The following is a 25,959-nucleotide window of genomic DNA, read 5'->3' as shown; positions in this document are numbered from 1 at the left end:
TTGCTCCCTCATAAATTTTTTAAAAGTGGGTTTTTTTTTTTTTTTTTTTTTTTTTTTTTTTAATGTAATGCGCGGAATTAGAATCACTCACAGCAAAAATCCATGGTAACTTTAAATCACAGCAAAAAAGCCAAGGTGACAATCAATCACAGCAAAGAAGCGAATCATACAATGTCGCTCGATGGCAAAGTAGCTTCAATAGATGATTATTTGATTACCCTATTTCAAAGTTTTGAGCTGTGTCCATACTGCTTCGACAACATGGATTTACCTCGTCGATCGACGGCCGTCAACTATGTGTGGACGCAGCTTAATGCCCGCGGACAAATTTAGAAATTGAACTTAAAAAATCAAGTAGGTACATATGTAATATCTGTTTGAATAATTTTAGACTACGCTAATTGCTTCATAGCTAAATCCAAGGGTTAACCCATAGGCTTCTTCATTTTACATGGGGGTTTTTTTTTTCTCATTTATTCACTTATTCAATTGAATACGTAAGTTTACTTTACTTTTCCTTTGTTTTGTTGTAGAATTGTAGATTATTCATCTGGATGATAAGTAGGAACATTATAGAATTCATTAAACTAATTATTCAAGTATCTAGACGAGATAAGTTCATTATGATTTCACAGTGAAATACACAATTTTCAAATGTATCTCTACTAGCAGAGTCGTAGACAACAATAGAAAGTAATAATTGTGGGTGCAAATTTAGGTATCTATTATGTCAGACGATGCATTAATAAGGGTCACCTAGGTCTAGACAAAACGAGGAAAATAGTGAGAAAATTGGTGTGAATATGTTTGTCTATGTGTTTGTTTTTCCATTTATTATCGTGCCTGTGCTGTCTGGTGGGCATATAACAGGCAGGTTGAATGATTGAATTTTCATAGAGCAACAGGCGGCATTTCAGGCTGCCTGTTGCCTGTGATCCGCCACACACGTTCAAGCATACTTGACAGGCCGCCTGTCAAGTATGCTTGAACGTGTGTGTAACGGGCATTAGATTTCATCTCCTGGAAAAATCATCAGGGTTTGATTGATAGGAACCAACTGATCTTCAGTCTCATATTGAAGAACACTGAGATTCTGTTGAGATCTGGATGTTAAAACTTTGATTTCAGAAAAGCTAGACTGTTGCGCCCAGGACTATGTGTCAGATTTGGACACCTGTTTACCGATCCCAATTCTGAAGGATCACTTCTACAACAACCATTCGGTCACCTGTATCAATATGGTGCGGGGTATGACCACAAATGATCTGGGATGTCCCCTCTCCCCTATACAACACGTAAGAATAAGGACCTATCTAACCTACCTGAGTTTACTCACGTCCTTCTATTTCCGCTAGCGGCAAAAATATCCTTTGGGACTTTTGACCCCGGAGAAATGGGCCTCTCTAAGATTTTAGTTTCTTTTAATCTTCAAAGTGTAGAACAATAGTTAAGCGATGCAAAATTTTACTGTTGATTTAATTTGATAGTTTATAAATAAAAGCGATTTACGTATAACAGCAATGATTAAACTTTGTGGTTTTTTTTTCGATGGTCCAAGTTTTTTCGGTTCGTTGCGTTGTTTGGATTTCGAGGTGCTCTCAATCCCGTGAAGAATATTGAGTAGCTGCTTTAATCGAGTAGTGACCAGTGACAGCATTACGAGAGTAAAAAGGGCATAGCTTGATAAAGATGAAAATGCCCTATATCTTTGATGTACAATTATGTACCGTTAAAAAATCTTATCATATCTTACGAGATTTTGACGTTCGCGCACCTCCCGCCACGCTTGATTGGCATAAGAAATTTGATGTTCACAAATGCGTTTTTCATTTCAGAACAATACCATGAAATTTTAAAGACAACTACTGGTTGGCTATTCTGTGAAGCAGGTGATAACTTCGAATGGGTTCATAAGAATAACATCAACAACAAAATACTTGGGTAAGACAATAAGTCTTTTTTACTTTCTATTTTCCATCAATTCAATTCAAGATTAGGTTCGTTCTCGGAACGGCTGGTTTTCTCCTACCCTTCCTCTCCTTGTCTCTTCAATTTCGGGACGATAAGATCTCAGTAACTACAATCCCCTCTAATGAAACCTCTTGGAAAAGCTTTTTTACTTTCTATTTTCCATCAATTCAATTCAAGATTAGGTTCGTTCTCGGAACGGCTGGTTTTCTCCTACCCTTCCTCTCCTTGACTCTTCAATTTCGCGACGATAAGATCTCAGTAACTACAATCCCCTCTAATGAAACCTCTTGGAAAAAAAAAAAACATAATCCTTAGCTAATTATTTCTGAATGATTCTTTACTTTTCAGAAATCAGCTCCTCACGCCTTGCCATATGCTGCCAAAGTTCGACTACTCGAAATGGGCAGATCCCAAGGGCCCTTACTATGACAAGGCGCCCAAAGTCGGGCCCCCCCTATTTGGCTGAACCTGGTAAATTCGGTATTTGATTATCATTATTGATTTTAACTATTTGGTTGGATATAAATAATTGAAAACATGCATAACAAAGTTTTCAATTTTTTCGATATTGAACACAAACTAAAATTTGGATTGGATGGATTGACACTTTTCCTTGGGGGGCGAAAAGCAATAAGAAAATAACAAAGAACGTAGGTTTTTATCTAAGTATGTTTTTCTTCAGTTCATTATATATTTTAAAAAGTATTTGTACTTATATAAATATATACAGGTATATAACAAATATGGCAGTGGCGCACTTAGATATAAAGTTAGGGGGTTGAGAGAACTACGTAGAATAACGCCCTGAAATATATTTTTAGAGCCTTTTTGTGGGCTCTTTTGAGATTTTTCCTCTGAAATTTGTTGGAGAAATGGGCCTCTCTAAGATTTTAGTTTCTTTTAATCTTCAAAGTGTAGAACAATAGTTAAGCGATGCAAAATTTTACTGTTGATGTAATTTGATAGTTTATAAATAAAAGCGATTTACGTATAACAGCAATGATTAAACTTTGTGTTTTTTTTTCGATATATATATTTTTATTTTCTTTCAGAACTACCCCCCAAATAAGCACGCCTCTGTATGGAAGAATATTTGGGTATATCATATTTGCTAAACTCTCTAACTATGACACATTTTATCTTAGGACAGGGAAGTGTTAAGGCACGTAAATAAGAAATTGATTCAAGGCTATAAAGTACTTGACTTTAAGTACAAATCTGAGTACAAATCTTACCGATAAAGAAAATAAACAAAGTTTAAAAAAAAAAGTAAAGACTTGATTTTCGGAAATCATGACTGCAATCATGTCTTGTACAAAAAATATTTCGTAAAAAATTACATCTAATTTAACAACTATAATTCATTAGTAAGAGGTATTCACAAAACTACTAAGGATAGAGAAAAGTACCTACACACTGTGAGACTAAATTTGTGTGAAGTGCAGGGAATTTGTAGTAAGAGACTAAAAATAGATTTCAAAAACACAAAGTAACACTTGAATCTAAGGAATTAATGGAATTAAAGTTGCTTGATAAACATTGAACCAACCCCAAAGGTCTAAAATCTACTTCGGTGGAGGGGTTGTATAAACTCAAGTTAGTTCAAACTCTCAAGTGACTGTGGCCGGAGTGAAAAAGAAACACTTCAGCACAAAACCTACAGTCTCTACGATGTTGCCAAGTTAACCCAACCCCAAAGGTCTAAAATCTACTTCGGTGGAGGGGTTGTATAAACTCAAGTTAGTTCAAACTCTCAAGTGACTGTGGCCGGAGTGTAAAGTCTAAAAAGAAACACTTCAGCACAAAACCTACAGTCTCTACGATGTTGCCAAGTTAATATAAAAACAAATTCTTACAGGATATCAAAGTAACATCAAACCTACGAAAAATAAATCTTATCAAAAAAGGGTAAAAAAATAAAAAAAATGTTACTACAAAATCCAAATAATAAAATCGGATACATTCTAGTTTTACCTTTTAAGAAAACATGATACAAAATAAAATTGGAGATCTGTCAAAATAGAGAAAACTATTCGAGATTCATTAAAGCTCTTATGAAAAGAAATCTGTCCAAATTTAGAGATGGAAAGCTGCCCGAATTTGTTCATTGAGTATGTATTAAAATAAATTCACAGGTTCTTGGAACCAAAATAATAAAATAAATGAAACATAACCATATTCCAATGGAGAGAGGATATGTTGCAAAACATACTTGCTAGTAAAAAGCTGATTATTATAACTATTATTATTGTCTATTATATACCTTTTGTAAGGAAATAAAATTTGTTTAATAATTTTCTTAAAAATATTCGAGTTCATAAGTTTCCATTTCATGACGGAATAGAGTAATATGTCGACAGCAAAAAAGTGGGAGGAAAAAAGGATACCTTTTATATAATATGTTGCAAAACATACTTGCTAGTAAAAAGCTGATTATTATAACTATTATTATTGTCTATTATATACCTTTTGTAAGGAAATAAAAATTGTTTAATAATTTTCTTAAAAATATTCGAGTTCATAAGTTTCCATTTCATGACGGAATAGAGTAATATGGCGACAGCAAAAAAGTGGGAGGAAAAAAGAATACCTTTTATATATAAAAAAAACCTCCTTTAACTGTCGCATAACGTTACGAACTAAAAACCATTTCTGGCGATCAATATGTTCTAGATATGCTTTATTATGAGATTATATGAGTATAATATATATCAAAGTATATAAAATGGACGGCGCATAATTTAGCTTTAAGTCTATTATGTTACATCGAATAAAATATGCATTTAAACCAAAAAGTGTCTTAAATCAAATATAATACAAAGGTAAGCCTTACTGGCTTAGTAACTTTTGAACACCAAAAAGAAAACCCTCAACTGGCATCACGTTTCCAAAAGACCATAAGTTTTTCTCAAAATTCTCTGATACAATAGCTTCTAATTTCGCCCAAAATTCTAATAATTTTAATCTAAACAAATACGGCATATATGGCACTTCAAATATGAGTTCCTCTCAGGTTCAGTTAATATGTAGAGCATATTTTCAGGGGGAAAAAAAAAAATCGCTTTTTAAAACTAAATAATGGTCCTACAAGTTCTTAGGTTCAAAAGTTACTGATTTCTGGACATGAACGAATGCAAAGTATAAAAAAATAACTACTCTACCAAAATAAATACTTGGAGTCTACCAAAAAAAGAAAATCTTGAAGTAATTTCAAAACCATACAACATTCACAATCCGTGAAATGTTTTTGGGACTGAATTTAGTCAAATAAAATTATTTTGATCATAGAAAAATATACAATTTAAATGAATTTCAAAAGATTTGATCACGAGATATAACCAAACAAAAGGATATCTTTACAAAACAAAATGAGAGTTAACTTATTTTAAAGATATGCATTTAAACCAAAAAGTGTCTTAAATCAAATATAATACAAAGGTAAGCCTTACTGGCTTAGTAACTTTTGAACACCAAAAAGAAGACCCTCAACTGGCATCACGTTTCCAAAAGAGTAGATCCGTACACGTAGTACCGATCTACATCGTACGGAATAATCGGGGTCTCGGTAACATTGACGTGCAGATATTGGAACACGTATGCCCTGTTACTCAGATCCAGAAGAATAGACTGGTGACGATGCTGAGGTAAACCATCCGCCTGAAAGTAGAATAGAAAATAACGTGTTAATCCTGACAGAATAAAAGCCCGTTCCCAGTTGTCGTGAGTTTCGTCATTGTCATTGTAAATTGTGTCATTATTTGTAAATTGTATATAATGTGTATTAACAATACAATAAAAATTGAATTGAATTGAATGATTTTTTTTCCGAACGACAAAAACTGTCCTGTATGCAATTGTCATTTAAAAATGAGAGTGTTCCCATCATATGCACAAGACACGATTTTTTTCCGAACGACAAGTGGGAACAGGGTTTTAGGCTGAAAAGTTCATTTACTCTTGGACTTCCTATTTAAGGATTCCCTACTTTTTTTACTTTCCTTTATCTGGCTTTAGACTTCGATACTTAAGGATAGAACACAGTTTAAATCTCTTAGAAAAGCATATGTACTTCATCTTTTGCCGTCTTTCAAGGGGCAGGGTTCACGTCTTATAAGTCCTCTTCCATACAATCCGAATTTCTTTACAGGAAAAGACGTAGTAGCTGAACATGAGCTGAAAACCAACGCAAAAACAGATGCTTACAAGGATTACGTTAATCCAGGAACTCTCAACGAATTCCAGACAGCAGCGTACAGGACTTTGCATGGAATTATCCCTAAAGTTGTGTGGTAAGGAAATTTGGACGCTTTTTTTTTAGCTAAATCCTCTTGAGGGATGATTTTTTTTCGCCTCAAGTAAATTGGTAGGTATTGCACATTAGTCTTTCCCAAAGGGCTCTTGAATATTCCAATTTCGCTCGTAGTACCTACCTACATTTTTCGGCCGATCAATTTTATGACTAAGATAAAGAGTTCCTTTTCAAGTTAGCTCTGTTGTAGATCTATTAATTCAATCCATTCCAGGATGATAGCAAAGAGTGGCAAGGCAGCCCAAATTGACATGGTAACATGGATGCATAGACCCAGTATTGTTCAGGGATATTTGGACCACTTGCTAGAAGGACAACAGACACAGTTCATCCAGCCTTTCGAGGATTGGTGGGAAGACTTTAACGTGAGTTTCCAAGATAACATAAGATTCGATTTATTTGTAATATTTTATTATTACCTATTACCTACTATAACAAAAGGTTCTGTCTCAAAAATGGTTAGGTAATAGGTACACATGTTTAAAACAAATTGGTTGTGTGGAAAATGGTGAAAACGAGTTGAAAGGAGGTTAGAGGTATGAAAGTTGACTCGCCTAAATTGACAATGACGTTAATTTATCGTAATTTTTGACGAATTGGACAAACCTTTTGACCCCTACAGACATTCGAACGGATGACATTTTTTCCCCACAAAATTTTATTGATTTCCCATGCTTTCTTCTCACAGATCAACAATAAACTCAAAACCAACCACCCCCCATTCCAATATGACCCACATGGGGATGATTTGACAGCTATAGGTATTCAAAGACAGCGAGACTACGGTATGCCGGGTTACAACGAGTTCAGAAAATACAGATAAGATTTCAATTATTTGTAATATTTTATTATTATTACTATAACAAAAGGTTCTGTCTCAAAAATGGTTAGGTACACATGTTTAAAACAAATTGGTTGTGTGGAAATTGGTGAAAACGAGTTGAAAGGACGTTAGAGTTATGAAAGTTGACTCGCCTAAATTGACAACGACGTTAATTTATATCGTAATTTTTGACGAATTGGACAGACCTTTTGACCCCTACAGACATTCGAACGGATGACATTTTTTCCCCACAAAATTTTATTGATTTCCCATGCTTTCTTCTCACAGATCAACAATAAACTCAAAACCAACCACCCCCCATTCCAATATGACCCACATGGGGATGATTTGACCGCAATAGGTATTCAGAGACAGCGAGACTACGGTATGCCGGGTTACAACGAGTTCAGAAAATATGCTGGCCTCAAACCGGTGAAAAGTTTTGAAGAACTGAGTGATGTTATTGGGCCAGAGGTATGTATAATATGTAGTACTGAAAAGTCCTTTTTTACTCCAGAAACAGGAAATAATAATGTTGTCAAATTCTCTCTATCCTAAACCAGTAAGGTTCGTTCTACAGAAAGGCTGGACTTTTTTTTTGTCGTGACTCGAACGGTTTGTCCAATTTTGAGCCTTTACAGTCCCCTCTAGCAAACCTATCTCTCAAGTTTTTTCTGAGCCAAAAGTCGTTCCGGCAGTATAAACAGGGTACCTACCTATATTCTATTCTATTTTCAGAATATTCATCTGTTGAAGTTGGGCTACAAGCATGTAGATGACATTGACCTATTCGTCGGCGGATACTTGGAGAATCCTTTGCATGACAGTTTGTTTGGACCTACCTTTACTTACGTCATAGCTGATCAGTTTTACAGATGGAAATTCGGGGACAGATTTTGGTTCAGTGTTCTTGGCAAACCTTGGTCGTTTACAGAAGGTAACAATAATTATGTGGTCATTTATTACAATGCAGACCTAGGTATGTAATAAATATGGGTGACTTTTAAGAGAAATTTTACGTGAGATGATTCTATTTACATATTCATAGGAATTATTAAAATTTCATAAAGGTTTCACCTAATGAAAATTTCATCAAGGTTTCCTCAAAATGAAATTTTCATCAAATGCAATGTTGCAACGTTTGAGTATTATTTCGCGCATCTCTCTTTTGAAATTCAAATCACTATCAAGGAAGACATGACTGGCTTTATTCACATTGTTCACAAATCACAGCAAATTGTAACCTTGTAATTTCTGAACAAACACAACGCTGAGTACAAAAAAAGACAAAAAGAACACAGGGGGACAGGAGAGGGCTACCGCCAAGTTGTAGATAGGACAGTAGGGGCACTGACTGCTTCCACACACTTCACAAATGTTGAGCAGATAGGTTGGTAGAGCGTCGAAGATGGTTTCGTTGAATCTCTCTGTGAAAAGAAAACGATTCGCATTAAGAAAGCGTGAATTGAGGAATAGATAGTGGCTCAAAGTAAATGGGCAATATAGGCATACATACAAAAAGATTTCTAAAGTTGAATCAAAGTATGTAAAAGTTGTTGTTTTCAAATGCTCGAAGTTGCATCCCAATACTTTGCTACCAAGTTGTCGTTATTTGAAAGATCCGGAAATATTAAATAAGTATGTGAAAAGTAATTTAAATTGTGTTAAACGTGAACTTTTGCCACAAATTTCGTCCTCGATAAATACGCAGAGCTAATATATTAACTTTAGAATTGATCAGCCAGCCAACCTCTACATTCGAAGTCCATCGCTCTAACCACTACTCACTACACTAGTGTAAATATGTTGTTTACTAATGCAAAAGAATTTTAATAACAAACAAGGTTAAAAAAAAAAAAATAATAAAAAAAAATAACAACAACAACAAGAACTTGAACAATATCTCACCAGGGGCGTAGTAGTCGTACACTCGGATGGGCAAATATCTCGACATGTTAGCCACTGGGAACCACCGCTCTATGGTGAAATTAATACACGTTTCCGTATCATCCAGGTAGTCGAAATAGAACAGGACCTTCTGTTCTTGGAACCGGGCGCGCTGTAGATTGGGAACGTTTCGGGTGCGGATATAAGCGTCCAGTTTTTGCTGTTGAATAATGTAACCCGTGGGGATGGCAACATCAAGCACTGCCATACCGGAACGAGCGGACTCGTTCTGGTAAATCCATCTGGAAACAGGAGGAATAATGTGTGAACATGGTAAATAATAACAGCTATGGGAGTACTAACATAAAGAACAATAAAAAATAATTTAAAATATGTGTGAAAATCCATCTGGATAGGGAAAAATTATTCCGGGTAAATCATTAACAGGTGTCACACCCCAAACGCTAGGTCAAAATCTAGTCTTATTCTATTAATCCTGAGATTGGTTTATAGTCCTCCACTCTATTCTGTTCAATGACTTTTCCTTCATTTGTTCAATGATTGAAATCTAACTAAAGTAATCGCATTTTGCCCTGCTTTTTCCATCGGGTAAAGAGTAAAAGAGACAATAAAATAATAAGAGTCCTTACCTTTGACAAGAGTGATAGGTGATATGAGACTGATTCCTGCCGTGGAAGTTAGCTCTCGTGTTCAGGGCAAAGGCAGGTACAGGAGGTTGAGTCTGGAACTTGGCAATGTCCACATTATAATCCACCGACATCTGCAGGATGGCATACCCAGCGCCCGAGGCCTGTACCTTCACTGTACCCCATGCCTGGGGGATCTCTATGCGTTGGAGCTGCGCTAGGTTGTTGTTCTTAACGTGGAGGTATTTGACTTGGCCTGGTAGCGCGGTGGCTTCTATGGACACGGTAAGGTAGGAGACATCTCGGAGGCGATGCCTGTTTGTGTATTCTATAAGCGCTTTCATAGCCATGGCAGTGTCCTGAGTAGACGCCCAACCTCCGTCTGTTAATCTCTGCGAGTTCAACCACTTGACAATAGGATCGGTCAGTAGCTCCTGTCTGGACACATAGACTAGCAATGCGTACGCTGTGGTCTCAATGTTGATAGCGTCGTATTTGTACGGTAACCGGGGGAGAAGGAAGGGCTTCTGATTCTCAATTTTCGAAGGCGGCGCGGGGACAGGCTCTTTACCCCAGTAAGTTAGACCTCCCTCACTCCTCGCGTGTTGGGTGAGGATACCAAATGCGGCCTCGGCAATAGTAGCCTTACTCAGTCGGAGGGCGTAGGCTACAATGGCCACTTCGTAGGGATCACCGAAATCTTTCAACAGACGAAGATTACGCTCTAACCATTTGATTGCTTTGCTTTGTGCTAGAGAAACACGAGCTCCAAGACCCTGGAAACATATAGGAAGTGAATTAAATAATAGATCTGAAGGCAACAATAGAATGTTCCTACGAGTAGTATTGAAATCGGCATTCTGGGAATCCTGAACAACTAGTTAACTAACCTTTTCAATATTACGAGTATCATATCTGCAATCATATTATTTATTATTCAAGTACTTATTTATTTATAGCTATTGATACAATTTCAGTTTTTAATCAACCATGATTTTATTACTTGAATTCGATCTTTTCCAGAGTACAATTTTCTTTACAATTAAACAAAAGATATTGGTTTTCAAATACTTGATTGAAGATTTGGTAACTTTGAGAAGGTCCATTCGAATTATTGGGGATATAATTGAATCTCATACTTACACCAGTCAGATCCTTGACCGTATCCAACGTAATGAGAACATGCGCCGTGAGTGAAATGTTTCTAAACTTGACATCATCGTTAGGCCAATTGAGAGAGCTGTTGACTTTCCTGTCCACCAACCATGTGGTCTCGTAGAAGCTGCCGTCTGGAGTTTGGTGGTCCAGGACCCAGGAGACTGCTTGTGTGATTACCTGAGAATCGAATAATTAAAATTAGAATTGCCTGATTTATACTGCTAGAACTTGTGCCATGGATCCTGAATATCAGGACACAAGTCCCAGCACATAAGTATCTCCAGAATGGGGGTATATGTTCACGTGGTTTCAAATGGTATATGCTGACATTTTTTGGTTTCAAAATCGACTAGAGAAACTGGTACTTACACAGTACCTAAATGTCAAAATGCATCACTTTACTCAGTAATTAGGTATAATGTAACAAGTTATTATATTGGTCGGGTTTGTGGCTGGGACCACAATCCGAGGCTAAATTTTAATCCAATGTTCAAAATCAATCAGATTGCTTAAATAAGTTGAAATTAAATTAAGTTTAAACCAAGACTGTTGTCTGGGTTGAGAGGACACGGAATAAATCCCTATAGGAATAGTCATTAACAATAATGGATCAGAATACTCCCATCAATAAAATTCCGCCTTTACCCTTGTGAAAGCTTCAACTTTGCAGGCCAACAGAAATGAAAACTTAGGTTCAAAAGTTACTGATTTCTGGACATGAACGAATGCAAAGTATAAAAAAATAACTACTCTACCAAAATAAATACTTGGAGTCTACCAAAAAAAGAAAATCTTGAAGTAATTTCAAAACCATACAACATTCACAATCCGTGAAATGTTTTTGGGACTGAATTTAGTCAAATAAAATTATTTTGATCATAGAAAAATATACAATTTAAATGAATTTCAAAAGATTTGATCACGAGATATAACCAAACAAAAGGATATCTTTACAAAACAAAATGAGAGTTAACTTATTTTAAAGAGATAAGTTTGAGATATTTTTTCAATATTTTCACCTTTTCTATAGAACTATTCTCATTATTTATATTATTCTTATTATTATTATTATTATTATTATTATTATTTTTTTTTTTTTTACTACAGGGAACTTTTTTCCCTTTGTTTAAATCAATTTTCTACACTAGGTATATATCAGATCTGGTTTCAATTTTTTTATCGGAGAGAATCGCTTTCAGTACGGACCGCATTTCTCTCTGGCAAGTGAGATTCTTAATATGATTCAATTATTGTACAAACACATGTCAACAATAAATTTTCCAAGTAAATTCAATTGTATGCTAAATACTATCCATTTAAGATATTTTGTAGTTTTTTTTTCAATTTAAATTCTTCATTTGTAACATGAAAAGTAAACTTTCCCAAGTCATATGAATTTTATTTTAAATAGGTTTACATAACACGTGCAATACTTTATTACAATGCAGACCTAGGTATGTAATAAATATGGGTGACTTTTAAGAGAAATTTTACGTGAGATGATTCTATTTACATATTCATAGGTATTATTAAAATTTCATCAAGGTTTCACCTAATGAAAATTTCATCAAGGTTTCGTCAAAATGAAATTTTCATCAAATGCAATGTTGCAACGTTTGAGTATTATTTCGCGCATCTCTCTTTTAAAAAAAAAAAAAAAAAAAAAAAAACTAGCAGTGCAAGAACTTACAATGATATGTAATTTCCTGGTCACAGTATCCCGGCCTATAAGCGAAGAGGCAGTCACGGTAACATCAATGTCTCCCAAATGTACAGGCACAATAGGCAAGAATACCACAGTAGCATCTTGAGCGTTGATATAGATGAAGAATTGATGCTAGATCCGTACACGTAGTACCGATCTACATCGTACGGAATAATCGGGGTCTCGGTAACATTGACGTGCAGATATTGGAACACGTATGCTCTGTTACTCAGATCCAGAAGAATAGACTGGTGACGATGCTGAGGTAAACCATCCGCCTGGAAGAAAATATACCTTGTTAGTCGTGAACGAAATATGAGTACAAACCAGAAGGATCAAGACCACAAGGAAGACCAAGAATGAGATACAGTGACAAGATAAGAAAGGATATCGAGGATAGAGGAGTGAATTGGATGGCTGTGGAGAATAACGAGAAATACAGGGATAGAATATGGTGGAGAGGTTACATACATCGACCGCAGACTAAACGGAACGATTTCAATTATGCATGTAATCCTGACAGAATAAGACTGAAAAGTCCGAGGTCTTATATGTACAAATAGGAATTGATCAATTCCCTTCAAATGATACTTCCAAATTTCCAGCAGTATAAACTAGGTATACAGTCAATTAGACTCGACTTACAATGATATGCAATTTCCTGGTCACAGTATCCCGGCCTATAAGAGAAGAGGCAGTCACGGTAACATCAATGTCTCCCAAATGTACAGGCACAATAGGCAAGAACACCACAGTAGCATCTTGAGCGTTGATATAAATGAAGAATTGATGTTCGCCAAATGAAGTACGGGGATTGTAGGAACGAACCTGGAAATTAGAAACACATTTTGTTTAGTTCCTGCCTTGGTGTAGTGGTCAAGACGCTTGCCTGGTAATCAGGAGAGCTTGGGTTCAATCCCAGCCGAAGCGAGGTATGGAATTTTATCCTCAACATTGTTAGAGAATTCGACAGTAAATAAATAATTGATAATGGTAGTAGCCTACTGCTGGGTTAAACACACTCTTTAGTACTATTCGAGCAGTATAAATAAGTATTAAGCACTCAGAGTAGAGACCCCAAACCCAAGGATCGAAAGGCAATGAAGTTTTAACCTCATATACCAAACGTCATCAAAATCAGACCAGTCAATCCCGAATTATAGCGGATCAAACACTCAAACATCTAAACCAAATGCAAAACTGTCGAATTAAAACATAGACCTTACTATCGTTCGGTCAACTAGGCTAAATTTTATGACTCCAGTTAGACTCGAACCACCAACTTTCAGATCCCGAGTCCACCGTTCTAACACTAACAAGAATTTAACAGGTCAGTTAGGATTCCATTTGTGACAAGCATTTATGTCACAAATGTCGTTCCCTGCTAAATTTTATGACTTGATATGGACTCGAACCACCAACTTCCAGATCCCGAGTCCACCGTTCTAACACTAACAAGAATTTAACAGGTCAGTAAGGATTCCATTTGTGACAAGCATTTATGTCACAAATGTCGTTCCCTGCTAAATTTTATGACTTGATATGGACTCGAACCACCAACCTCCAGAGTCCACCGTGCTAACACTAATAATAATTTAAATAATAATTTAACACTTACAATTCCATTCTGCTCAACATGAACGAACTTATAGTGATTTCTTGACCCCGCCGGGAATCGAACCCGGGTCTCCCGCGTGCAAGGCGAGCGCAGTGACCACTACGCCATGGGAGCTGACGTTTAAAGTGATAAATAAATGAGGATAAAATTATATGCCTTGGCTGGGATTGAATCCACGATTCCACGCCCTTCCATTTTCAAGGCGAGCTCTTTGACCACTACACCACCAAGGTTATACTTACTGCCTCGGTGGTGTAGTGGTCAAGACGCTCGCCTGGTAAACAGGAGGGCGTGGGTTCAATCTCAGCCAAGGTATGTAATTTTGTCCTCAATATAATTTCAAAGTATGACCACTGTAATAGTAGTAGCCTACTGCTGGAGTAAAGGGAATTTTCAGTCCTATGCGAGCAGTATAAATAAGTACTATTACTTACGTTGTTTCGCGAGATCCCATTGACAGGGAACGTCAGACTGTCAGCAATGACATCCCCATTTCTGCCTACGTTATACACGACAATGGTGGCTGAAGGCGCCATTTCTGCTGACAGGGACACGGCAAATGATCGAATGGTGCTTTGCATGTTTTCCTGGCCCGCGAGCAGAATTATGCCTGGAATATTGAAAAGGAAGGGGGAATAATGCAACATAGAATAGTTGTATCCCTTTTAGGTTAACATAACCTGTAGAGAAATTAGTACATTTTAAGAGTTTTTCAGGTTTATTAAAACTTCTTGACCAGTAAAACAAAGTTCATGAATTCCGTAAGTATTTTTCTGTAACTCAATTTTTACGCATCATCTTCTTCTTTTCCCGATTCATGAATAAAATTGGAGCAACATACGAGTATTACCCACAAATCAAGTAAAATAATAATATTAAAATAATTAATAAGAATATATTAAAAAGTTAGAACTTTCAAGGGTATACACAACACTTGGTAAAACAAATCAAAATCAATAGGGGAAATCAATAGGCGATCTGTTTTCAGTTTTTCCCTTGAAAAGGTTAGTTAACTAGTTGTTCAGGATTCCCAGAATGCCGATTTCAATACTACTCGTAGGAACATTCTATTGTTGCCTTCAGATTTATTATTTAATTCACTTCCTATATGTTTCCAGGGTCTTGGAGCTCGTGTCTCTCTAGCGCAAAGCAAAGCAATCAAATGGTTAGAGCGTAATCTTCGTCTGTTGAAAGATTTCGGTGATCCCTACGAAGTGGCCATTGTAGCCTACGCCCTCCGACTGAGTAAGGCTACTATTGCCGAGGCCGCATTTGGTATCCTCACCCAACACGCGAGGAGTGAGGGAGGTCTAACTTACTGGGGTAAAGAGCCTGTCCCCGCGCCGCCTTCGAAAATTGAGAATCAGAAGCCCTTCCTTCTCCCCCGGTTACCGTACAAATACGACGCTATCAACATTGAGACCACAGCGTACGCATTGCTAGTCTATGTGTCCAGACAGGAGCTACTGACCGATCCTATTGTCAAGTGGTTGAACTCGCAGAGATTAACAGACGGAGGTTGGGCGTCTACTCAGGACACTGCCATGGCTATGAAAGCGCTTATAGAATACACAAACAGGCATCGCCTCCGAGATGTCTCCTACCTTACCGTGTCCATAGAAGCCACCGCGCTACCAGGCCAAGTCAAATACCTCCACGTTAAGAACAACAACCTAGCGCAGCTCCAACGCATAGAGATCCCCCAGGCATGGGGTACAGTGAAGGTACAGGCCTCGGGCGCTGGGTATGCCATCCTGCAGATGTCGGTGGATTATAATGTGGACATTGCCAAGTTCCAGACTCAACCTCCTGTACCTGCCTTTGCCCTGAACACGAGAGCTAACTTCCACGGCAGGAATCAGTCTCATATCACCTATCACTCTTGTCAAAGGTAAGGACTCTTATTATTTTATTGTCTCTTTTACTCTTTACCCGATGGAAAAAGCAGGGCAAAATGCGATTACTTTAGTTAGATTTCAATCATTGAACAAATGAAGGAAAAGTCATTGAACAGAATAGAGTGGAGGACTATAAACCAATCTCAGGATTAATAGAATAAGACTAGATTTTGACCTAGCGTTTGGGGTGTGACACCTGTTAATGATTTACCCGGAATAATTTTTCCCTATCCAGATGGATTTTCACACATATTTTAAATTATTTTTTATTGTTCTTTATGTTAGTACTCCCATAGCTGTTATTATTTACCATGTTCACACATTATTCCTCCTGTTTCCAGATGGATTTACCAGAACGAGTCCGCTCGTTCCGGTATGGCAGTGCTTGATGTTGCCATCCCCACGGGTTACATTATTCAACAGCAAAAACTGGACGCTTATATCCGCACCCGAAACGTTCCCAATCTACAGCGCGCCCGGTTCCAAGAACAGAAGGTCCTGTTCTATTTCGACTACCTGGATGATACGGAAACGTGTATTAATTTCACCATAGAGCGGTGGTTCCCAGTGGCTAACATGTCGAGATATTTGCCCATCCGAGTGTACGACTACTACGCCCCTGGTGAGATATTGTTCAAGTTCTTGTTAAGATTCATCATAAAACGACACTGCCAAATACGTGTTGAACGGCATGGTAGGTTTGAACACCTGCGGTGACCCACCAAAGAAGGACAAGCGGACCGAAGAGTTATAAAACCTCGCTGTCGAATAGCCATCGATGATTTCGTCCAGATAGCGATCGCCTACGGTGGCCGTGATTTTCACTTCCATGTTCTCAAGAGAGGGAACGTACTTTTCTAACTCGGACATGTCGTATTTGAATCGGTAAACTCCGTGGAACTGAAATTGAGAAAGGATAAGAGTAAAATTAGAAGGGGGGGATAGAATTTACTAAAGTAAGTAATGAATTTATGTAGGCAATTTCTGTTCTGTAAAACATCTCCATAAGAAATTTTAGTGATAAAATTGGAATCAAGAAAATTGTAGTGTTTGAACCCATAAAATACACAAGACCTTGTCAGACTGCTGGGATGAAGAGACTTTTTAGTCCCATTCAAGTAGAATAAACAAAGTCTATTCTCAAATCCAAATGAACGTTAAAGTAAGTACCTACGTTTTTGTGGGTGAATGAAATTAAGCTTATATTTCTTCTTTCTCTATGGAGATTTTTTTTGTAACATCTTCCTTATTATGTACCAACCAAAATTTGTAAACTGTCCCAAAGTAAAAAAAAAACTCTAGGTCGTTTCGACTCATCTGAAAGCTTACCCATTTCAAGTGCGGAATCTGATGGTCTGCATACTGGGCTCTCGGATACCAGAACGGGTAGGACTCGTCAAAATTGAAATACTTCTCTATGGTTTGCACGTTAGCCACATTAGCGTAAGAAAATTGTAGTGTTTGAACCCATAAAATACACAAGACCTTGTCAGACTGCTGGGATGAAGAGACTTTTTAGTCCCATTCAAGTAGGATAAACAAGGTCTATTCTCAAATCCAAATGAAAAAGTAAGTACCTACGTTTTTGTGGGTGAATGAAATTAAGTTTATATTTCTTCTTTCTCTATGGAGATTTTTTTTTTTTTGGTAACATCTTCCTTATTATGTACCAACCAAAATTTGTAAACTGTCCCAAAGTAAAAAAAAAACTCTAGCTCGTTTCGACTCATCTGAAAGCTTACCCATTTCAAGTGAGGAATCTGATGGTCTGCATACTGGGCTCTCGGATACCAGAACGGGTAGGACTCGTCAAAATTGAAATACTTCTCTATGGTTTGCACGTTAGCCACATTAGCGTTATCTTTCAGCTTGGTGACCGCCACTGGTCGAATGGACGCCCTCAGAGTGAGATTTCCATCGACTGGACCGCCACTGGTGTAGTTAGCCATGACCACTCCCGTCAGATAGCGGTCAGTAGTGAAGAAGAACGGGGACATTGTCACATTGACCTGAGGGAAGAGAATGAAATTTAGGAATTGCAGGGAGGAAAAGATCTCGAAAAGATCCCTATCTCATCCAAGCATTCAAAGTTATTTGTTAAAAAAATAAGGTTGGTACTTGTTCAGAAGTCACGTCAATAGAAAATTGCTACAAAAAGAAGCTGTCACAAATGAGCAGTGAGCAGTGTTATTTAATTATAGGGTTAGGTTAAACACAAAAAGGAGCTTTCTTTTTCATTGTCGTGGCCTCTGAATATTTATCATAAGGTTTTCCTAATTTATTATCATCATTATAAATATCATAGTCCCAATGTCAAAGTTAATTAACTATACCTATGTATAACATTTACCAATCAAATGATAAAGATACTTTTGAGTCTCATCCGAGCAATTTAAAACAGATTTAATGCTATCCTATTCGACGAAAAACGCCGACCTCGTCTGTACACGGGAAAAGGCGAAGAAAAAGAAGAAGAATGTTATTCTATTCTCAGGTTGTTTCACTTACCTCGAATCTCGTCTGGTAGTATTCCTGCACCAAAAACTTCAACTCTTCCACTTGATTCTGAGCCACCACTTGAATGACCCATTCACCAAACACTGGCTGGTCCGACAGCTGGTAGTTCAAACTGACTGTACCCAAATTGGACTGAAATCAGGAGGGTCAGATTTATTATCAATACCTTTTTCGTTTTATCATAATTATTTCCGTCAAAAAATTCTATATTCAACCAACAAAATTCCTCTATAATGAGATTTATGAGTAAACAATAGACCTATTTTATTATTCGCACAGAGATAATATTCCTTGATTTTTTCCTCTTTGGGCGTAATAGGACGACGACACTTGGTGCCATGGGCCGCTTATGTATTTTCAATTAATTGTTAACTGAAAGAGGACCTCTGAGTGAAATTTTGCTATTTTTTGATGAAAAAATAAATAAATAATTAAAGAGTCTGTCTCTCATGTTAAAGGAGATGTTTCCATACATGGTGGTTTGTGGGTGAACACCATTAGAATGTGCTTTGGCAGCCAGGGTGTTGAAGTGTAAATTCATATCCCCTTGGTAGAATCAAAATTAGGTCCGATAGGTAATAAAATACAAACAACCGCTGAATAATGTTAAACCGGTTCATTCTGAATTGAGTTAACTCGGTGACGTTCAAATGAGGACCTGTGGATAGATTTCAACTTAGTCCTACCTGCTTGTCATACTGATGTTAAAGAATTCAACCATGAGAGGATTTTTCCGAAATCTAAACTGATCTCGATTTATATCAATTTTCCATGGCGAAGCACGAGCGTCTCTATAATGAGATTTATGAGTAAACAATAGACCTATTTTATTATTCGCACAGAGATAATATTCCTTGATTTTTTCCTCTTTGGGCGCAATAGGACGACGACACTTGCTGCCATGGGCCGCTCATGTATTTTCAATTTATTGTTAATTTAAAGAGGACCTCTGAGTGAAATTTTGCTATTTTTTTGATGAAAAAATAAATAAATAATTAAAGAATCTGTCTCTCATGTTAAAGGAGATGTTTTCATACATGGTGGTTTGTGGGTGAACACCATCAGAATGTGCTTTGGCAGCCAGGGTGTTGAAGTGTGAATTCATATCCCCTTGGTAGAATCAAAATTAGGTCCGATAGGTAATAAAATACAAACAATTATCTTCACTTACAGTTGGCTTCATCGGCTCCATCTTCACAATCGAAACGTCCATTACATCTGAGTTCGAGACGGTAGCATTTACCGTTCAGACATTCTCCAAACCCAAGGGATGAATTACACACATCAGGACGGCGGGGAATGATAATGTCCGTGAATACTAGAAGACCTACGTACCTGTGGGGGAAATAATCATGATTTTATTAGTTGTGAACCTGAGATATAAATCTAAGGACAAGTCGTCTCCAAACCCAAGGGATGAATTACACACATCAGGACGGCGGGGAATGATAATGTCCGTGAATACTAGAAGACCTACGTACCTGTGGGCGTAATAATCATGATTTTATTAGTTGTGAACCTGAGATATAAATCTAAGGACAAGTCAAAAAAAGCAGACTCTGAGGGAAATGAGCCCGAAAGTTCTTTGTTATGTTGTATCGAAAAGTCATACAGTAAAACTACTCAAATAATAATTTACTTCAGAGGTGAACTCTACTACCTATTAAAATCAGATAAAAATAAATAAATTATTCTTATCAAGACAATGTCGATTAAGATGTTTTAAATTGGTGAGCTTTCGATGTCACTCAGGACATCATCTTCAGACCAAGATAGATGTTGACTCTATCGCAGCAGGAGTAGAAGTATTATCTACTACCTATGTTAAGGTCAAATCATTAAAGAACCGAGAAAAATCCCTCGAAGTTGTAGTGGTCAAGAATGCGCGGATTCGACTAATGCCAGTGCTTGGATTTTTATTCACATTTATTTGAGAATCTGAGCACAAAATAGAGTTCTACTAATCTTGAATTGAATTGATGGAAAATAGAAAGTAAAAAAGACTTATTGTCTTACCCAAGTATTTTGTTGTTGATGTTATTCTTATGGACCCATTCGAAGTTATCACCTGCTTCACAGAATAGCCAGCCTGTAGTTGTCTTTAGAATCTCATGGTATTGTTCTGTAAAGAAAAACACAATTGTAATTTTTGAAAATCTTATGCCAATCAAGCGTGGCGAGAGGCCCGCGAACGTCAATTGCATTTCACCTTTATTAAATTATCAGTATTTTCACAGTTGTAATGCTGTCACTGGTCACTACTCGATTTAAGCAGCTACTCAATATTCTTCACGGGATTGAGAGCACCTCGAAATCCAAACAACGCAACGAACCGAAAAAACTTGGACCCTGTCGGGATTCGAACCCGGGATCTCCGGTGGGCAAGCCTTGTGTGATACCCACTCGACCACGGAGGCTGCTATATATTATTATTATTATTATTATTATTATTATTATTATTATTATTATTATTATTATTATTATTATTATTATTATTTAAGATCAACGTAATGAGAACATGCGCCGTGAGTGAAATGTTTCTAAACTTGACATCATCGTTAGGCCAATTGAGAGAGCTGTTCACTTTCCTGTCCACCAACCATGTGGTCTCGTAGAAGCTGCCGTCTGGAGTTTGGTGATCCAGGACCCAGGAGACTGCTTGTGTGATTACCTGAGAATCGAATAATTAAAATTAGAATCACCTGATTTATACTGCTAGAACTTGTGCCATAGATCCTGAATATCAGGACACAAGTCCCAGCATATAAATATCTCCAGAATGGGGGTATATGTTGTCGTGGTTTCAAATGGTTTATGCTGACATTTTTTTTTGGTTTCAAAATCGACCAGAGAAACTGGTACTTACACAGTAGCTAAATGTCAAAATGCATCACTTTACTCAGTAATTAGGTATAATGTAACATTGTAACAAGTTATTATATTGGTCGGGTTTGTGGCTGGGACCACAATCCGACTCTAAATTTTAATCCTATGTTCAAAAGCAATCAGATTGCTTAAATAAGTTGAAATTAAATTAAGTTTAAACCAAGACTGTTGTCTGGGTTGAGAGGACACGGAATAAATCTTAATCTCTATAGGAATAGTCATTAATAATAATGGATCAGAATACTCCCATCAATAAAATTCCGCCTTTACCCTTGTGAAAGCTTCACCTTTGCAGGCCAACAGAAATGAAAGTTCCCCACTCACCTTGGGGTCAATATAGATGAAATTTTCCCACTCGTAGAAGCTGGCCTCCTGGAAAACTCGTACACAGAATGAAGTTAGCCACACGCTGGGGGCCGAATGATTCCAGTCGCTTCTAAACAGGGAGAAGGAACCATCCGGATTCATGAAGGATAACATTCGCTGGTAGCCGATGTTCATGAAATAGAAGGAGTCCTTTTCCTGGGTTCGATTCCGCTGGTTGATCAACCGCATGTACATTGTGGTGTAGAGGTTGGCGGCGAAACTGAACATCGTGGGTTCAGCAGCATCCTGAGAATAGAACAGATTTGGGTTATTTTTTTATTATTTTAAAGAGGTTTCTGTCTGGTTGGGGGACGACAGGGAGTAGACCAGCCTAGTCTGGCTGGGGGACTTTAAACAGGGAGTATACCAGCCTGAATTTCCCTAGCTAAAGAAATAGCTAGCATAGGTTGAGTGCGAAGGACATCCACTCGTAAAATTTTGTAGAAAAAAAAAAAAAAAAAAATGTCAGCCCAAAAGCGACCACCCTGGTTAGGGCTGACTGAGAGACTGATGAAAAACGCCGACCCCGTCTCTACACGAGAAAAGGCGAAGAAAAATAAGAAAGAAGATGATTACTCCGAACCACAACAAACATAAAATCCTTAGGAGATAATTATATACTTACACAGTTAACCCCCCCCCCCAAAAAAAAACAAATGTCAGCCCAAAAGCGACCACCCTAGTTAGGGCTGATTGAGAGACTGATGAAAAAAAAAAAAAAAAAAAAAAACAAAAAAAAAAAAACCTCTTACCTATGGGTAGATCCAGGAGAGAGCCGTCCGCATTGACTGGCATAGTAGGGAAGATGGTCCCAGCTGGAGCAGTCCACCACCCTACGGAGCTACAAAGCCTTGGAGATCGCGTAGACCACGTAGACACATCACATCGTACGAAGTAATCTGGGCCGCGGTAAATTGAGCGTGCAGATATTCGGGAACAGTATGCCCGGTACTTCGATCCAGAAGAATCAGACTGGTGGGACGATGATGAGCCGTAAACCATCCGCCTGAAAGTAGAATAGAAAATGAACGGTTAATCCTTGAGCAGAATAAACAGCCCCGTTCCCAGTATGTCCGTGGAAAGTTTCGTCATTTGCGTCATTGTAAATTGTTCCCATTATTTGAAATTGTATAGTAATCGTGATTAACAATACATAAAAATTGAATGAATGAATGATTTTTTTTTCCGAACGGACAAAAACTGTCCGTATGCAATTGTCGATTTAAAGAATGAGAGTGTTCCCAGTCATAGTGCACAAGGACACGATTGTTCTTGCCGAAACGACAAGCTGGGACAACAGGGTTTAGGCTCGACAAAGTTCATTTACCTTGGACTTCTCTATTAAGCGATCCCAGTACTTTTACTTTCCTTTACTGCGCTTAGATTCCGATGACTTAAAGGATAGAATACTTCCCAAATATCCCAATTGAGTGCAATCCGAAAGATAAAAAAAAAAAAAAAAAAAAAAAAAAAAAAAAAAAAAACTAGCAGTGCAAGAACTTACAATGATATGTAATTTCCTGGTCACAGTATCCCGGCCTATAAGCGAAGAGGCAGTCACGGTAACATCAATGTCTCCCAAATGTACAGGCACAATAGGCAAGAATACCACAGTAGCATCTTGAGCGTTGATATAGATGAAGAATTGATGCTCGCCAAATGAAGTACGGGGATTGTAGGAACGAACCTGGAAATTAGAAACACATTTTGTTTAGTTCCTGCCTTGGTGTAGTGGTCACGATGCTGGAATCAATCCTAGCCGAGGTATTGAATTTTATATTCAACAAAAAATGTCGAATTATGATGTTTCAAAAGTATAATTTGAGTTATGATATTTTTGAAATGACTGATCAGGACTTAGGCCGGCCATACACTATCAGGACTACCTGATAGTCCGTGCCAGCAATAATAAGTCTCTCAGGTGATCTATCAGGTCTACCTGATAGTGAAGGCTGGCCTTATGTAGTATCAATATATCAAATTCGAAAAAAGAGAGGGTTTCTGAAATGACTGATTCACTTACGATTCCATTCTGCTCAACATGGACAAACTTATAATGGTCGGACGAATGCAGGACTACCGTAGCTTCAATATCGTTACACATGTAGTTGAATACCGTCACTCTAATGCCCACTTGTTCTCCCTGGTGACTAGTAGTGGGCATCTCCACATTGATGAAGAATGGCAGGACGCCCACATACTGGAAAGAAGAAAAGGGGGAACATAAAATATTTATACAAAGAATAGAATAGAATAAACCTTGTTTATCCTGCCCGAATGAGACTGGAAATATATTCCAAAGAATGTAAAGAAAAACAAGGAATCAGGACCCTGTTCCACGAAAGTATAGAATAATGAAAGTTTCAAGTGTAAAACCTGTAATAATAATGTACATAGGTGCCCTATACTAGTGACTTTCATCAATACATACAATCGTGGAATAAGACACTGGAAGCACGCGTATTTCGATGGCAAATAATTAATAATTATTTCAATAGGTTACTTTCTGACATTCTCTTGTTAACCCAGCACATAAATAGGTAGTATGGTGTCTCTTTTAGCCCATCTGATAGGAGACATACTACGGGATGGGCATGCTACGACTCAGACTCGTTAAGTCCAGTGTAGCAGATACTTAATAGCTATACCCTCCCTGAAATAAAAAAAGGAGGTGATTTTTTTTTTCATTTTATGTTTTAAATAAATAATAATTTCCCCTTTTACTAACCTCAATCGGTTTCTGCAGCATACCGAATCCCTTGTTAGCGCTGACGGAGAAGGCAGATACCATCCAATGGGCAGGACCTTCTGGCACAGGCAACTCGAATATGAAGCGACCATGAGGTCCAATGTTGATGTCTTTCCACAGCCAAACCCGGTCGTAATGCCGCTGAATAATGTTAAACCGGTTCATTCTGAATTGAGTTAACTCGGTGACGTTCAAATGAGGACCTGTGGATAGATTTCAACTTAGTTTTACCTGCTTGTCATACTGATGTTAAAGAATTCAACCATGAGAGGATTTTTCCGAAATCTAAACTGATCTCGATTTATAATCAATTTTCCATGGCGAAGCACGAGCGCTTTCATTATATCATTTCCCAAGTTTAATTTAACGTAAATTTCTGGCATGAATGGGATTTGAAGAAGTATGTAGGTAGGTAGCTAGCTTTAATTTGCTCTGTTTGTTGTAGGCTTGTAGGTCCCTTTTGGTAAGCCTCTCAATCAGCCCTGGGGTGATTGTTTTAGGATATGACATTTGGTTTTTACTCAACCTTTGCTTTTTATTTAGGAAGTGAATTTCAAGCTGGTGTCCTCCCTGTTTTAAGCCCACAGCCCGACTTTTAGTGTCTACCTGTATACCTACCTATTTTATTTGTTTGCTGTACCTTCTCGTGGGTAGGTATAAGGCACCTTCTGAGTCTGAGTTATTGGGACTCATTTGCCCGTGAATTTTAATCTTGTGAGGAACGAAAGTTGAAAAGTCTTATTTCAGTTTGTAGGTACATAAATCCGTAAATGTTGACGTTGGTTTAGTTAGGTGCAAATCTACTAAAGGTTTTAATGCTTTCATTATGTTGTACGTACGTCTTATTATATTGTAGTGTAGTGTTGTACTTTGTACCTAATGTATTCGAGTAAAAGATTTAATACCTCACTTTTCCAGGTTTTCACTGAGCTTCATTTAATAAATACAAATAATAAAAAAAAAAAGAATTCAGACAGAGTATGTTTATAGCGTTAATCACTTTCACAGCTTCCCTTATTATTATTATTATTTATGTTGAAATTTCACCCCGCGGAAAACAAGATTTCTCCATTAATAAATTGCGCCATCCTTCCATGTTCCATTGATAGAAAAACATGAAACCATATACTCAAGCATTATAAAAAGCATAACAAAAACATAACCCAGTAACCCTCTTATTACATCACGGATGTACGAAATTTCAGAAAACGCACACAACACAACGGGCGGGCAATGGAGGTTTCGACCTAAAATGTGTATTGGAGATTTGGCACACACAAAACAACACATTAATTTGTATTTTACATTCGCGCGCACGAAAATATTCATGAAACTATACCCAAATCAACTGAGATTATTATTATTATTATTATTATTTTTTTTTTTTTACGCGAACAAAAATATATCGACAAAAAACCGGGAGTT

General features: G+C 37.4%; 4 protein-coding genes across 4 annotated transcripts in view; 3 read left to right on the top strand and 1 right to left on the bottom strand.

The window, feature by feature from the left end:
* The window catches only part of LOC103510881 (peroxidase-like), a 19,907-nt gene extending 16,249 nt beyond the window's left edge, over nt 1-3,658 (top strand). Inside the window, exons 11-12 of the mRNA XM_008475580.3 lie at nt 1,836-1,941; nt 2,320-3,658. Coding sequence (XP_008473802.1) covers nt 1,836-1,941; nt 2,320-2,437 — 224 coding nt within the window. The 3' untranslated portion in view covers nt 2,438-3,658. The remainder of the gene's footprint in view (nt 1-1,835; nt 1,942-2,319) is intronic.
* Nucleotides 3,659-6,056: 2,398 nt separating this feature from the next.
* On the top strand, nt 6,057-7,103 carry LOC113468141 (peroxidase-like). Its single transcript, XM_026824834.1, has 3 exons — nt 6,057-6,260; nt 6,495-6,645; nt 6,969-7,103. Exons 2-3 carry the CDS (start codon nt 6,496-6,498, stop codon nt 7,101-7,103), a joined length of 285 nt encoding a protein of 94 aa, XP_026680635.1. The 5' UTR covers nt 6,057-6,260; nt 6,495.
* Nucleotides 7,104-7,239: 136 nt separating this feature from the next.
* LOC103510878 (peroxidase-like protein 3) lies at nt 7,240-8,090 on the top strand. The gene is made up of 3 exons (XM_026824833.1): nt 7,240-7,284; nt 7,392-7,577; nt 7,842-8,090. Exons 1-3 carry the CDS (start codon nt 7,240-7,242, stop codon nt 8,088-8,090), a joined length of 480 nt encoding a protein of 159 aa, XP_026680634.1.
* Nucleotides 8,091-8,217: 127 nt separating this feature from the next.
* The window catches only part of LOC103510877, a 30,726-nt gene continuing 12,984 nt past the window's right edge, over nt 8,218-25,959 (bottom strand). The window contains exons 20-38 of the mRNA XM_026824817.1: nt 24,514-24,737; nt 23,809-23,985; nt 23,290-23,472; nt 21,744-22,031; nt 21,041-21,204; nt 19,705-19,868; nt 19,121-19,191; nt 18,525-18,665; nt 17,759-18,025; nt 17,346-17,513; nt 16,754-16,916; nt 14,553-14,728; nt 13,146-13,328; nt 12,591-12,778; nt 11,165-11,171; nt 10,781-10,972; nt 9,641-10,413; nt 9,012-9,292; nt 8,218-8,530 (exon numbers count right to left, since the gene is read on the bottom strand). Of these exons, the coding sequence (XP_026680618.1) occupies nt 8,331-8,530; nt 9,012-9,292; nt 9,641-10,413; nt 10,781-10,972; nt 11,165-11,171; nt 12,591-12,778; nt 13,146-13,328; nt 14,553-14,728; nt 16,754-16,916; nt 17,346-17,513; nt 17,759-18,025; nt 18,525-18,665; nt 19,121-19,191; nt 19,705-19,868; nt 21,041-21,204; nt 21,744-22,031; nt 23,290-23,472; nt 23,809-23,985; nt 24,514-24,737 (4,010 nt within the window). The 3' untranslated portion in view covers nt 8,218-8,330. The remainder of the gene's footprint in view (nt 8,531-9,011; nt 9,293-9,640; nt 10,414-10,780; nt 10,973-11,164; nt 11,172-12,590; nt 12,779-13,145; nt 13,329-14,552; nt 14,729-16,753; nt 16,917-17,345; nt 17,514-17,758; nt 18,026-18,524; nt 18,666-19,120; nt 19,192-19,704; nt 19,869-21,040; nt 21,205-21,743; nt 22,032-23,289; nt 23,473-23,808; nt 23,986-24,513; nt 24,738-25,959) is intronic.

Source organism: Diaphorina citri, unplaced genomic scaffold (assembly GCF_000475195.1).
Source record: "Diaphorina citri unplaced genomic scaffold, Diaci psyllid genome assembly version 1.1 scaffold653, whole genome shotgun sequence".
Taxonomy (NCBI): Eukaryota; Metazoa; Arthropoda; class Insecta; order Hemiptera; family Psyllidae; genus Diaphorina; species Diaphorina citri.
Note: the sequence above shows the minus strand (reverse complement) of the source record. Positions and strands in the feature narration are given on the sequence as shown.

Bases quoted from the DNA above. Each gene is read 5' to 3' on its own strand.
- LOC113468141 (XM_026824834.1), top strand. From the start codon at position 6,496: ATGATAGCAAAGAGTGGCAAGGCAGCCCAAATTGACATGGTAACATGG. The intron at 6,646-6,968 runs GTGAGTTTCCAA...TTCTTCTCACAG, and splicing joins ATTGGTGGGAAGACTTTAAC to ATCAACAATAAACTCAAAAC.
- LOC103510878 (XM_026824833.1), top strand. From the start codon at position 7,240: ATGAAAGTTGACTCGCCTAAATTGACAACGACGTTAATTTATATC. The intron at 7,285-7,391 runs GTAATTTTTGAC...TTCTTCTCACAG, and splicing joins CAACGACGTTAATTTATATC to ATCAACAATAAACTCAAAAC. The intron at 7,578-7,841 runs GTATGTATAATA...TTCTATTTTCAG, and splicing joins GTGATGTTATTGGGCCAGAG to AATATTCATCTGTTGAAGTT.